The sequence below is a fragment of the Mus caroli genome, unplaced genomic scaffold (genome assembly GCF_978045245.1).
Source record: "Mus caroli unplaced genomic scaffold, Mus_caroli_1 scaffold_9, whole genome shotgun sequence".
In the NCBI taxonomy this organism is placed as follows: Eukaryota; Metazoa; Chordata; class Mammalia; order Rodentia; family Muridae; genus Mus; species Mus caroli.
The window spans coordinates 1,111,015-1,125,074 of NW_028227264.1; the positions used below are offsets into that span (position 1 = coordinate 1,111,015).

Sequence of the window (14,060 nt, forward strand, 5' to 3'; positions counted from 1 at the left end):
AGTTAGTTTGAAATAACTGGAGAGCTCACGTTCCCGACTCCCTCCGAGGAGAAACTTCCAAGCGCACACTGAATGCTCCACACTGTAATATCCTTCGTTTCTTATTGCGGTTCTGGCGAGCTGAGCTGGGGGGGAGGAATAAACACTTGCAGACTTTGCGCTTTGCAGCTGCAGCAATGCAGCTTAGTCTGAGGCGCATGGCAACCAAAGTGAACTATGGAAATGCAGTTTGTTTGAGTGTTCTATTGGTAGAAAATACTTTTATTAAAAGAAATTACTGGGATAGAGAGGCAGCTGGGTTTGTATTCAATGTTATTATCTACTGGAATTAACTTTATACTGTCTTACTAATTTTCTCAACTTTGTGATGTCGACATTTTTAATGTGTATAGATTTTACTTTATCATATTTTGTATATGAGAATCAAATTATGTTCATTTAAAATGTTTATGTATTTGACACAGATAGGGGCTGTGGTTTTAATTCTCTTAAGTAATTTGGGCAGATTTTGAAAGCTATTTGAAAGGTTATTGAAGAAAAAAGATATTTTTAGATAAACAGTCAAAGAAAATAACCCATTTCTACTTGGGAAAAGTCATGTTAGTATTTTACAATATATCCTTTTTGTGGCAGTAAATTAGTATCTAAAATTTAAATTTCAGAGCTCCTTCACATTTATTAAACCATTCGTCTTTCCTCTGCTATGTATTTTGAACACACAGCTTCCTCTCCCTTTAAGGACGTTTTGCTTTGTGCTGTCCGGGAGGAGGCTTTCTTTACTCTGACCCTATTGTTGGCATTTCAATTTCCCTTCCTGCCTTCTCATGAAGAAAGTGTTTAATGTACTTTGGGGAGGGTTTATTTGCCAAGTGCTATTGTCAATCCCTTGGAATTTTGTCTTTCCTCCTCCTGCTTTAAGGAAATGTTATTTTGCCTTCTTCCAAACAGCAGAGATGTTTGGGGACAGCGTGAGTTCCACACAGATGAGGCTGGAGTTTGTGACTCTTTTTCACTTACTTCTTGAGTCCAGGAGTTTCATACTAGCAGGAAAGCACTGTTCAAAGTGAAACTGGAACTCGTTATTTTTCAATTTAAATTAAAAATGAGGGTGGGGGTTTGTTTCCTTTTTTTTTTCCATGGCAAAGTCAGCGATAAACTTTCCCGGCTAAAACCTGGCATCCGTACCATATACGATATCACTAGCATGGAGTTGGTACTTGTGCCAGTTAGGGATGGACAATGTGGGCATCAACTAGTGACCTTCTGGTTACTTCTGGACTGGAGTCACACATTGGAGTCATAGGTTGTACAGGCTTGGGAAGGCCATCTGGTCCAGCTACCTCATTATCATGGGATGAACCAATGATGTGGTCAACTAAAAGGACATGAACCAGAGCAAACACATGCATGCTCTGACAGGAAGAAAATATCATGCATGGTTTAATTGCTACTCTACTGTCTGATCTCTATCGGTGGGAGATAGATTCATACATACATAAACATGCACACATACCGCACATACCACAAATACCAAATACATATATAGGCATACACATACACACAAACACACACATATACCATATATACCATGCATACCACAAATACCAAACACACACATGCACACACACATATACACATATACACACACCACATGTCACACACACATACAAACACATGCATACACACACATATACATACATCACACATACCACACACACTCATACACACACAGACACATACAGTATAGCTTTCTGGGTATAAATGCCAAGTGCTTTCGACAAGTAGCTTAGGTCGTGTTCTTTCTTTTCTCATCTCCAAACTCCTTTTTGCCCTAAGAGTTTATGTATCCCTGTGACAGACTAGAGATTAAACTGTAGTCTCTATTTCATGGTCCAATTATGATTGCTGTGTACCTAATCTCTCTGAGGTTAGGATGATTTAGTTCTTCTTTTCTCTTTATGAAATCTTTTAAACATAATGAAATACACAAATTTCAAGGTTGTTGTGGAGGAACAAAACCCTTGGAGGGAGGTTATGGGTAATTTTGATGTGTAGCTTTTATTACAGAAGGTGAATCTGCTTAGGTAATCTCTTACTACAAACCAAATCACTCCCAAACCTCGGGAGTTAGAAACAGCAAGAGTCATTTATAACCTTTCAGGGTTCCGAGAGCTGGGAACTCAGGAGACACTCTGCCAAGTGCTTTTTCTGCCTTGGGTTATGTGAGGCCGGTCATCTACAGGATGGGAATGCATGGGCTGAAGGCATCTCATTTGCTCCAGTAGCTAGGGCTGGAGTAGCGAGGGCTTCTGAACAGCCCTGAATTTCCCCGCATGGTAGCTTCCCCCAGCATGGCTGCCCCCTCCCCCAGCATGGCAGGGTCAGGAAGTGAGCTTCTTCCTATGGTGATTCTGAGGTTCCAGCTCCCTTCCTGCTCACCATGCTGGAGGCTCTAGAGCCACTCTCCTGTCAGAAGCAAAGTCCCTTCTTATATCCAGAGTCACCAGGCCTCCATGACCCTTACAGATGCTTTTCCTCCAACCACCTACAAGCTCACCAAAAATGAGCCTGGCCATGGCCTCTATGTGGATAAAACTGGCTTATGTCAGCCGGGTGTGGTGGCGCATGCCTTTAATCCCAGCACTTGGGAGGCAGAAACAGGAGGATTTCTGAGTTCAAGGCCAGCCTGGTCTACAAAGTGAGTTCCAGGACAGCCAGGGCTATACAGAGAAACCTTGTCTCAAAAAACCAAAAAAGAAAGAAAAAAAAAAAAAACAAAACTGGCTTATGTCACAGTAGTAATGGTCAAAAGATCTACCTGTGAGACCCATGAGTTCTCCAACCCTATCGACTGTTAGCTGGCGATTTGTAGTGTGGGGAGAGAAGGTAGCTCTGGGAAGGAAAGCAGAATGGTATACACATGTTAATCTTTCACTCAAAGCAGAATAAAAAGGTATCTGGCAGAGATCCCACCTGGTTCCATTTGTCATAGAAAATCAGCCGCTCCACTGTGTCCAGCAGTTTTATCTCCCTCTCTTTCTCCTTATCCCTAACATTTTACATGCATGAATATGGTAATAGAGGAAGGGTTTTGCACATCATTTCACTCACCATTATTTGAACAACAATAGATAAGCAGATAAATTTAAATAGTCATTGTAATTTTAAGTTATGTGTATGTGTGTCTGTGTGGGGTTATGTGCACATGTATGCAGATGCCTACAGTGGCCAGAAGAGGGAGTCAGATCCCCTGGAGCTGCAGTTACAGGCTGTAGAAATGTTTGATCCTGATCTGGGAGTTCCTACCCCATCTTTGATTATTCCGTTCCTGGGTAAAAAAGACACACAACTTTTATTATTTACAATAAGCCTTAAACAGCAGCAGAGTTGGGTAGATATCTACCCTCTATGCTACTAAAATCTATTTTCTATCCATAACCCTGAGTTATTACTTACTATGTTTCATCTGAGCTGCTCTTAACTCCAACTGGTCAGACCTCAGAGTCATGTTTTCTTGATTTCCCTAACCCATGGTGACTTCCTCTTCTTCCTCTCCCTCTTCCCTGTCCCTTTCCCCCTCCTCCTCTCTCTGTTCTCCTCCAACCCCATAAACCCAGGAACCCTCAATCCTTGTGTCTCTTCTGCCCAGCTTATTGGCTGTCAGCAACTTTATTTAGCAATCAAAAATAACTTGGGGGCAAAGACACATAGCATCACTTGCGTCTACATTTGGACTCTCTCCTCTCTGGGGCAGCCAGTTCTTAGCATTACAATACACAGCAAATAAACCTCATAGTTACAGGTGGTTGGGAGCTATGCACTGTGGGTGTGGGGAGCCAAACGCAGGTCTTCTGCAAGAGCAGTGCATACCTTAACCACTGAGCCTCCTCTCCAGCCCCCAAATCCTACAGACTAATGTAGTTATCTAGATGACTTCAACATAAGCTTTGTTTGATAAAAAAAAAAATACACACAGGCATACACACATAGGATTTAATATTTGCTAGTAGTGACATTTACAAAGGTAAAACAACACTGGCAATTTTTAATAAGATATTAAAAGTATCTCACTATTCTAAAATACCATTTCAACATATAATCAAAATTATTAATGAGGAATTTGATAATTTTGTTTCATACCTACCTTAAAATCCAGCATGTATTCTATACATTCCACTCAGCTCAATTCTGCACTACCCCATCTCCAGTGCTCAATGGTCCCACAGAGCTAGTGGCTATGTTGAGCAGCACAGTTTTATAAATATGAATCATTGGAGATTTACATTACAAAGAAGAGTCCAGACAATAGAGATCATTGATTATTTTGAAGGAAGTGAGAGCAAGACGAGACAGTTGTTATGAGGCATGTTGCCTGGAATGAGAAAACTATAATTACCTCTACGCCACAAATCAACATAAAAGATGCTACTCATTGACATGGATAGCCTCAAATCACATGCTAGTATTTGACATGATTTTAAATGTCTTCTTTCTTTCTTTCTTCCTTTCTTTCTTTCTTTCTTACTTTCTTTCTTTCTTCCTTTCTTTCTTTTTTTAGCATTTAAAAGTGTAGACTTTAGCCGGGTGTTGGTGGCGCACGCCTTTAATCCCAGCACTTGGGAGGCAGAGGCAGGCAGATTTCTGAGTTTGAGGCCAGCCTGGTCTACAGAGTGAGTTCCAGGACAGCCAGGGCTACACAGAGAAACCCTGTCTCAAAAACAAAACAAAACAAAAATGTAGACTTTAATAAGTGTACAGGTCAGCTAGTGGGGCAGCTGACCAAGATACATAACGTAGGAGATGCAAGTGACCACCTGGAGTTTCTATACTTCATTCTGCTCACAGAATATTTATTAAGGTTGTTTAATATATGACTTTTCATTTGACGTTATGGAAGTCCTCGATTGCAAAGTAAATCCTGTTGACAAGCAGCAGCCACACAGTCACTCTGGACCCCCACGATGGATAAACTCCATTTCCTCTTGAGATATAGGTTTCCTTCTGTATTTCTGAGGTAATGATTTTATCATTTCTGCAGTGTCTGGTGGCCCCTGGTGCATCAGTAAATCAGGGGACGTACTTCCTTTAGAATGCTGTGAAATTGCAGAGGAGTGGGAGGGGAGTGCAGCAGACCCCAAGGCTTCTGAGGCACTGAGTTTAGGTTTGTCTCTTCTGTTAGGGAACTTTATTAATGGAGCATGTGGATTCACTACCTGCATGACCCTGGTAGTGGAAGCCATCTTGCTGCCCATCCTGACCCTGAGCAGGGGCCAAATGTCTTATTTCTGTCTTTGGTAGCTTTGGAAGATGTTTAGCCAAGATGTAAGCATGGCTGAATACTACAAATATCTGCAAGATTCTGTTGTATAAGGTATCTATCTGCAATTACAGAGTAGGTGGCTCCCAAGGGCTTCAGTGGTCTGGTTTAGGAGCATCCCCAGACCAGGACCCATTCATGTGTCTTTTTAAGAGTGACCCAGAAGCAGTTATCTGTTAACCTCATTGCCATGTTCCAATTTTTCCTACCTTTGAAAACATCTCAAAGGTGTTCCCATTCAGAGTGGTACAACTTAGATGCCAGAAACAAATGTATCTCCCTTGATCTCAGAGTGACAGTCAATAGAAACAGAAAATGATAAGAAAGAAATGGGACTATGTTAAAGAATGGTTTCAGGACCGGGGAGAATACTTGCCTAGTTAGGAAGTAGGAACTGGCTCTGAAAATCACCCTGTCTCATCTATAGGGGTCAATTGTTTGACCTAGAACTGTCTAGATATCTTGGCCTTTGGTATTGAACATATCCAACTTATGTTGACCCTAAGTCATAGCCTTGAGATGTTGGACCTTTAGGACCTCAAGAGAGTAGCCATTCCCTACATTGGAAGCACTATCAGGGTCACAATTATGGCAGATCCCACTGAGAGAAATCTGACTGCATCCATAGTTAGTAAGTATAGAAATGTGTGTGTGTGTGTGTGTGTGTGTGTGTGTGTGTGTGTAACTGCATCTATGTGCTTGTATATGTTTGTGTGTGTGTGTGTGTGTGTGTGCCTATGTTTGTGTTTGTATGTGAATGTGAGTGTATGTGTATGTGTGTGTATATATGTGAATGTGTGTATGAGTATGAGTGTGAATGTGTGTGGCATGTGTGTTTGAGTGTTTTTATATGTGTGAATGTATGTATCTGTGTGTGTTTAAGTATATATATGTGTGTAAATGTGCATGTGTATGTGACTGTGTGTTTGTGTATTTGAGTGTATGTGTGTGTGCCTGTGTGTGAATGTTTGAGTGTATGTGTGTGAATGTGCATGTAGTGTGTAGTGTGTGTGTGTGTGTGTGTGTGTGCCTGAACAGGCCAGGCTAGGTGGCCTGCAAGCTTGCAGAGATCCTTCCATCTCTACCTTCCATCTCACTATAGGATCTTCAGTGTTATGGATACCCACTACTGTGTCAAGCTTCATGTGGGTTCAGAGATTTGAACTCAGATCTCAAGCTGCCACAGCTACTGTCTCTACCCAAGGAGCCACCTCCCCAGCCTATCACATTCTAGATTTTCATAGCAGCAGCTCTGAGCTTTACCAAGTGTACTTTGCAACAAGCGTGTCTGAATGCGTGGCCACTTCTTGGATCTTCGCCACACTCAAGTTGGATCAAGCTTTTTAGGTCAAGTGCACTTTAACTACAAACCGATCCATGTTTTATGGGCTATAAAGTTGTTACAGAGCAAGCAGAAAGCATATTTCAAAAGCTTTAAAAATTCACAGCCAACTCATACCAAGTGCTAGTGGCGGGCCATACTGAGTGTGCTCATTTCCCGTGTGTTTCTTACTGTTCCTTGTTGTCAACAAAAGTGAGGGCCTTCGGTTGTATTGGCAGTTTTAACATTTGTTTTAATAAGTTGGCACTGATATCTTCTGTGCACATTGTCCAGGACAAAGATAGGGATCCGAAGGATCTATATTCTAAAAAGATCTGTACCAGCTGTTTGATCTTTATTATAAAGTCAAAGCTATCAAAAATGACCATTGATCTATATTCTTATATATCTGTCATATTGTAACCTTTCCAGTGTAAATCTCCCCATCTGCTCTCCCCGCCACCTCTCTTGTTTCTAATAAAACCTCTAATCTAAACAGGGATTTTTGGTAATAAGATGCCCTGCCAATTTCATTATCAATCAAAGGCCTTATCATATGATACAATCTTATTAATTATGGGGCAAAAAAAAAAAAACCTAATTCTGCTTTAACAGCTGAGAAAAAAATCTGGATTCTTGCATGTTTCATAAGAATAATTTCGGAATGTCGAAGTTCAGGTACAGCCCATTTTGAACCCAGGATAATTCTCCTTACCACCTCTCTGTTTGGCAGTTGGCCTCACGTTGTGCTGTCTCACAAATGTTAACGACCCAAATGTGCTTAATTTTGCTATCATTTAGTTCCTAGTTTAAAAGTGTTGTTTTATGGCTTTGGCGCGTGGACTGTTGGAGCTATTCCAGTAGCTCTTGGATATTATCACTTGAAAGATACGACAAGACCTTGTCTCTTTGTCATAGGCAGGTCAGTTTTCTCATGACACGATTCATTTATTTATTTATTTATTTATTTTGAGACAGACGACAGACAGACAGACAGAGATATAGGAGGAAAGACGCAGTGAGGTGCCACATGAGCATTTGAACGCATCTTCTAGGGCGGTTGGGAGTGTGGGACAGCTTGCAGGAGGCAGCTCTTTCCTGTGATCCTGGCCTCAAAGTCAGATTGTCTGTTACCAGGTGATCATTACCAGCTAGCAAGCCTAGCATCCCCGCTTAAGCAAGGCTTTAGGTGAAGGGTCTGTCTTACATAGGGTGTTGGTGGTATTATTTAGTTTGGTTTTTGTACCTTGCTATTAGGAAAAAAAAAAAAGAGCCCCCAAATCTCTATTTTCAGTGCTGTGCTGGAGTGAAATATGTCACTCAAACCAAGTCTTCATGCTCCAGGCCCCTTGCTTTAAAATGGTGGAATTATGATGGAAGAGTTAAAATTGAAAACAACCTTTCTCAAGATTGTGTAAGACTCCCTCTCCTTTCTCAGCACTTAAGAGCCACTTGTGCTGTTGATTAAAGTTGCCTGTTCTTCTTGTCCTGACCGCAGAGCCTTTAAAGTCGGTAAGTCTGGACTCACCTGCTTATATAAGTCAGTGCAGGTGGTCACACTTTTAATAAGAGTATGCTGTGGATGTTTTGCTTCTCACAGTCTGGGGCACCCCTGCTCACTCTGCAGTCTGTTACATTGCAGTTTCAAGGTCAGGAGGTCTGGGGCAGAGCCTGAGGCTGCATTTCCGGCAGGCTCAGAGGATGCTCAGAAGCAGAAACTCTCCTAGGCATCTCAGTCTGCCTTTCCCGGTTAACTTGCCACTGCTCTGCACCTAGAGCCGGTTTTGCCCTCCTTCTGTTGGGAGGACGCTCACTGACCTTTCTTCTTTCTTTTCTATCCTCCTGCAACAGAAACAGATGGACACCGACATTTGCAACTGAACGTGCCTTCAGCTGTAAGTCTAGTTCCTGATCCAAGGACCACAGCAGAACCCTCCCAGTCCCCAGAACCAAAAACTATGGAGCTTTCTGACAGCGACCGACCCATCAGCTTCGGCTCCACCTCATCCTCGGCCTCCTCCAGGGACAGCCACGGTTCCTTTGGCAGCAGAATGACTTTGGTTTCAAACAGCCACTTGGGCTTATTTCACCAGGATAAAGAGGCTGGGGCCATAAAGCTGGAGCTGGTACCAGCACGACCATTTTCCAGCAGCGAACTGCAGAGGGACAAGCCTGCCGGACCACAAAACATGAATGGGGTCAGCGAGAAGCAGCCTAGGACTCCATGGAGAATGGACACGAGTGGGACACCACAAACCACTGCAGACTCGGCCACCAGCCCCAAGCTCCTCTATGTAGATAGAGTTGTACAGGAAATCCTGGAGACAGAGAGGACCTACGTGCAAGATCTAAAAAGCATCGTGGAGGTAAGGCAGACTCTAAAGACTTCTTCTAAATTTGATAAGCAGGAGAAACAGACATGCAAAACTATAGAGGAAAACACAGGGCTTCGTTTGGGTTGGGAGTGATGTCTTCTATGTGCAGGAGGAGAACTCTAAAACAAATAAAGAGAAACCTAATGCTGTCACTTGGTCAAAGAAGCAGTTAATATTTGCATAGCCATCAGTTATGCAAATCAGCTATGTGTCACGCGCAATGATGATGATACTGTGCGCATGGTCAGCCAGCACACTGTTCCACAAAACTCCACAGCAGACATCTCAGGTAGTGGACATTTCAGCTAGTGGAGCAGATAATTGAGGGGAGGGGACCCCAAGCTTCTGAGTAGGTGGTAGATGTAACTGAACTCAACTGTTGTCACCTGTACCATAACAGTCTGTGTGTCTAGAAGTTTCTGAAACTACTGATAGCTGGATTCTGTGTGTGTGTGCGCACACACACACACACACACACCCCTCAGCTGTGATTTCTGTGTCCCGGAGTGTGGGACCTACAAGGTAGAACTTGCAAAGACCTCCAGCTGATTCCATGCATTACCCTAAGGCCATTGTTCGGTACGGGGCCATCTGTTGCTTGGTGTTTGGAGGAAGAGAGTGAGTGAATGGGGGAAGGAAAAGTCCTGGGACTTGTCTTATTTTCTTTTCTGTTCACTTTTTTTGCATAAATTATTACCATACAAATTATTTGTATAAATTATTCAATGGGAACTTAGCTCAATTATATACAAGATTTCCCTCTGGTAATTCAGTTATTAATTTGGCTATGAGTTATTGATCAGTTTCCATGGATTAATACTAGAGTTCAGATGTTATCTCATCATTAAGAATATTAGTATTTCTATGGTAAATCTATGTATTACCAAGTTACTCATTTTGCTGCCTAATATCAAATACCTTCCTTTTTTCTTTCCTTTTTTCTTTCCTTTTCTCTTTTCTTTTCTTTTTTTTTTCTCTTCTCTTCACTTCTCTTCTCTTCTTTCCTTTCCTTTTTCCTTTCCTTTCCTTTTTCTTTAGTACCTAAAGCCTGTTTTAGACTTTTTTCTTTATGACCTCAAATTCCTGGTCTGAAACAATCCCCCTGCCTCAGTCTCTCACACTCTGGGATTTACAGGTGTGTGCCACATGCTAGCTTCTAGATTAGACTTTCTTTTCTTTCTTTCTTTCTTTTTTTTTTTTTTACAAAATTATCTTTTGGCATATGACTTAATTTTACAATTACTTTATAGTTTTGAAGATTTTGTTTAATATCTTCATAAAGTTAGTTTACTTTTAATTTACAAACAATTGCATTTTACTTATTGATTTTTTTGTTTTAAAAAGAGAAAAGACTTATTTTGACTCACAGTTTCAGAGGATGATAGATGTACTGGCAGTTTTATGTCAACTTGACACATAAGTCATCCAGGAAGAGGAACCCTCAGCTGAGGAAATGCCTCCATAAGATTGGGCTGTAGGCAAATATGTAGGACATTTTCTTTTTTCTTTTTTTTTTTTCTTTTCTTTTCTTTCCTTTTCTTTTCTTCTTTTCGTAGAACATGATTTAAGTATTTTCAACTGTTAATATTTAATAAACAGAATAATTACTTTAAGATATATTTTGTTGTTATGTCTCCCTTTTTGTTTCTGATTTTATTAATTTGGATGCTGTCTCTGTGCCCTCTGGTTAGTCTGCTTAGTTTATCTATCTTGTTGATTTTCTCAAAGAACCAGCTCCTGGTTTGGTTGATTCTTTGCATAGTTCTTTTTGTTTCTGCCTGGTTGATTTCAGCCCTGAGTTTGATTATTTCCTGCTGTCTACTCCTCTTGGTGTATTTGCTTCTTTTTGTTCTAGAGCTTTCAGGTGTGCTGTTAAGTTGCTAGGGTAAGCTCTCTCCAGTTTCTTTTTGGAGGCACTCAGAGCTATGAGTTTTCCTCTTACCACTGCTTTCATTGTGTTCCATAAGTTTTGGCATGATGTGTCTTCATTTTCATTAAATTCTAAAAAGCCTTTAATTTCTTTCTTTACTTCTTCCTTGACCAAGGTATTGTTGAGGAGAGCATTGTTCAGCTTCCATGTGAATGTGTGCTTTCCGTTGTTTGTGTTGGTATTTAAGACCTGCCTTAGTCTGTGGTGATCTGATAGGGTGCATGGGATTATTTCAGTCTTCTTGTATCTGTTGAGGCCTGTGTTGTGACCAATTATATGGTCAGTTTTGGAAAAGGAACCATAAGGTGCTAAGAAGGAGATATATTCTTTTGCTTTAGGATGAAATGTTCTATCAATATCTGTTAGATCCATTTGCTTCATAACTTCTGTTAGCTTTACTGTGCCTCTGTTTAGTTTCTGTTTCCATGACCCATCAATTGCTGAGAGTGGGATGTTGAAGTCTCCCACTATTATTGTGTGGAGTGCAATGTGTGCTTTGAGATTTAGTAAAGTTTCTCTTATGAATGTGAGTGCCCTTACATTTGGAGCATAGATGTTCAGAATTGAGAGTTCATATTGGTAGATTTTTTCCTTTGACAAGTATGAAGTGTCCTTCCTTATCTTTTTTGATAATTCTTGGTTGAAAGTTGATTTTATTTGATATTGAATGGCTACTCCAGCTTGTTTCTTGGGACAATTTGCTAAGAAAATTGTTTTCCAACCTTTTACTCTGAGGTAGTGTCTGTCTTTGTCACTTTGCGTTCCTGTATACAGCAAAATGCTGGATCCTGTTTACTTCTTTTTGTTCATAGTCTGTTATCTATGTCTTTTGGAGGAAATAGAGTCCATTGATGTTAAGAGATATTAAGGAAAAGTGATTGTTACTTCCTGTTTTTTTTGTTTTGTTTTGTTTTCGGTTTTTCGAGCCAAGGTTTCTCTGTATAGCCTTGGCTGTCCTGGAACTCACTTTGTAGACGAGGCCAGCCTCGAACTCAGAAATCCAAGTGCTGGAATTAAAGGCATGTGCCCCACGCCCAGCTACTTCCTGTTATTCTTGTTGTTAGAGGTAGAATTATGTTTGTGCGGCCATCTTCTTTGGGGTTTGTTGAAAGATTACTTTCTTGCTTTTTCTAGGGTGTAGTTTCCCTCCTTGTGTTGGAGTTTTCCCTTTATTATCCTTAATAGGGATGTATTTATGGAAAGATATTGTGTAAATTTGGTTTTTTCATAGAATATCTTGGTTTCTCCATCTATAGTAATTGAGAGTTTTGCTGGGTATAGTAACCTGGGCTAGTATTTGTGTTCTCTTCTGGTCTGTATGAGATCTGACCAGGATTTCCTGACTTTCATGGTCTCTGGTAAGAAGCCTGGTGTCATTCTAATAGGTCTGCCTTTATATGTTACTTGACCTTTTTCCCTTACTGCTTTTAATATTCTTTCTTTGTTTAGAACATTTGGTGTTTTGATTATTATATGACAGGAGGGATTTCTTTTCTGGTCCAGTCTATCTGGAGTTCTCTAGGCTACTTGTATGTTCACAGGCATCTCTTTCTTTAGGTATGGGAATTTTTCTTCTATAATTTTTGTTGAAGATATTTGCTGGCCCTTTAAGTTGAAAATCTGCATTCTTATCTATACCCATTATCCTTAGGCTTGGTCTTCTCATTGTGTCCTGGATTTCCTGGATGTTTTGGCTTAGGAGCTTTTGCTTTTTGCATTTTCTTTGACTGTTGTGTCAATGTTTTCTATAGTATCTTCTGCACCTGAGATTCTCTCTTCTATCTCTTGTATTCTGTTGGTGATGCTTGCGTCTATGACTCCTGATCTCTTTCCTAGGTTTTCCATCTCCAGGATTGTCTCCCTTTGTGATTTCTTTATTGTTTCTATTTCCATTTTTAGATCTTGGATGGTTTTGTTCATTTCCTTTGCCTGTTTGATTGTGTTTTCCTGTAATTCTTTAAGGAATTTTTGTGTTTCCTCTTTAAGGGCTTCTAGCTGTTTACCTGTGTTTTCCTATATTTCTTTAAGGGAGTTATTTATTTCCTTCTTAAAGTCCTCTATCATCATCATGAGAAGTGATTTTAGACCCAAATCTTGCTTTTCCAGTGTGTTGGTATATCCAGGGACTTGCTATGGTGGGAGAATTTGGTTCTGATGATGCCAAGTAACCTTGATTTCTATTGCTTATGTTCTTATGCTTGCCTCGTGCCATCTGATTATCTCTAGTGCTACCTGCCCTCCCTATATCTGACTGGAGCCTGTCCTTCCTGTGATCCTGGTTGTGTCAGAACTCCTTAGAGTTCAGCTGTCTCTGTGATCTTGTGATTCTGGGATCCTGTGATCCTGAGATCCTGTGTGTGTCAGAGTTCCTGGGAGTCAAGCTGCCTCTGGGACCCTGAGATCCTGGTGTTCCCAAGCTCCTGGGATCCTGAGATCCTGTGTTCCTGGGTGTGTTAGAGCGCCTAGGAGTGGAGCATCCTCTGGGTGTTATGGGACTGGCTGTGGAGTTCGCACCCAAGGTCTGCTCAGGGCACCAGCCGAGACCAGAAGGAAAGCCATGCCACTGGTTGGGAGTTCCTGGGTGCCTCTGGATTTGACTTTCAATCAAAAATATGTTTCAGAAATTGTGGAATATTTGCTGATGAGCACATTCTCTGCCAAATACACACATGCTTCCAGCTTTAGAAAAAATGACATTCAAAAACATGATCATGTGTTGAGTTCCACAGATGACAGAGCCAGACACTGTCCTAAAAACAGTTATGACATCACTCCCAGTAAAAATAGAAAGTTAACTGATGTTCAACCAAAACAATATGTGGTGCCAAATGGAACCCAAAGAGATTAAATTTCTAACTTTCAACCATGATGTCATTTGTAGGGTACCTCCGAAACTGCCAACAATTTTACAACCTCTCGGGAAACTTAATGTGATTAAAGTTGTTGTTGCTTTATGCTAAGTTTTTTTTTTCTTACCATTTTCCTAGTAACTTTTCCACCTAATCAAAACTCATCTTACTGAGAGAGAAACCTAGAGTTACTCAACTATTCCATGAAGACTCTTGGTTTTGTTTTCTTTTGTCAAGGTTGCTTGATAAAACTGTGGAGAGAAGAAAT

The 14,060-nt window shown here is 40.8% G+C and overlaps 1 protein-coding gene and 1 pseudogene across 5 annotated transcripts in view; one reads left to right on the forward strand and one right to left on the reverse strand.

The window, feature by feature from the left end:
• The window catches only part of Plekhg1 (pleckstrin homology and RhoGEF domain containing G1), a 227,981-nt gene that overhangs the window by 120,900 nt on the left and 93,021 nt on the right, over window positions 1–14,060 (forward strand). For all 5 annotated transcript variants that reach the window (XM_085842588.1, XM_029482416.2, XM_085842589.1 and 2 more), the window contains one exon: window positions 8,490–9,004. In XM_085842588.1, the coding sequence (XP_085698714.1) occupies window positions 8,490–9,004 (515 nt within the window). The remainder of the gene's footprint in view (window positions 1–8,489; window positions 9,005–14,060) is intronic.
• LOC110303193 (alpha-ketoglutarate dehydrogenase component 4 pseudogene) lies at window positions 4,944–5,252 on the reverse strand (annotated as a pseudogene).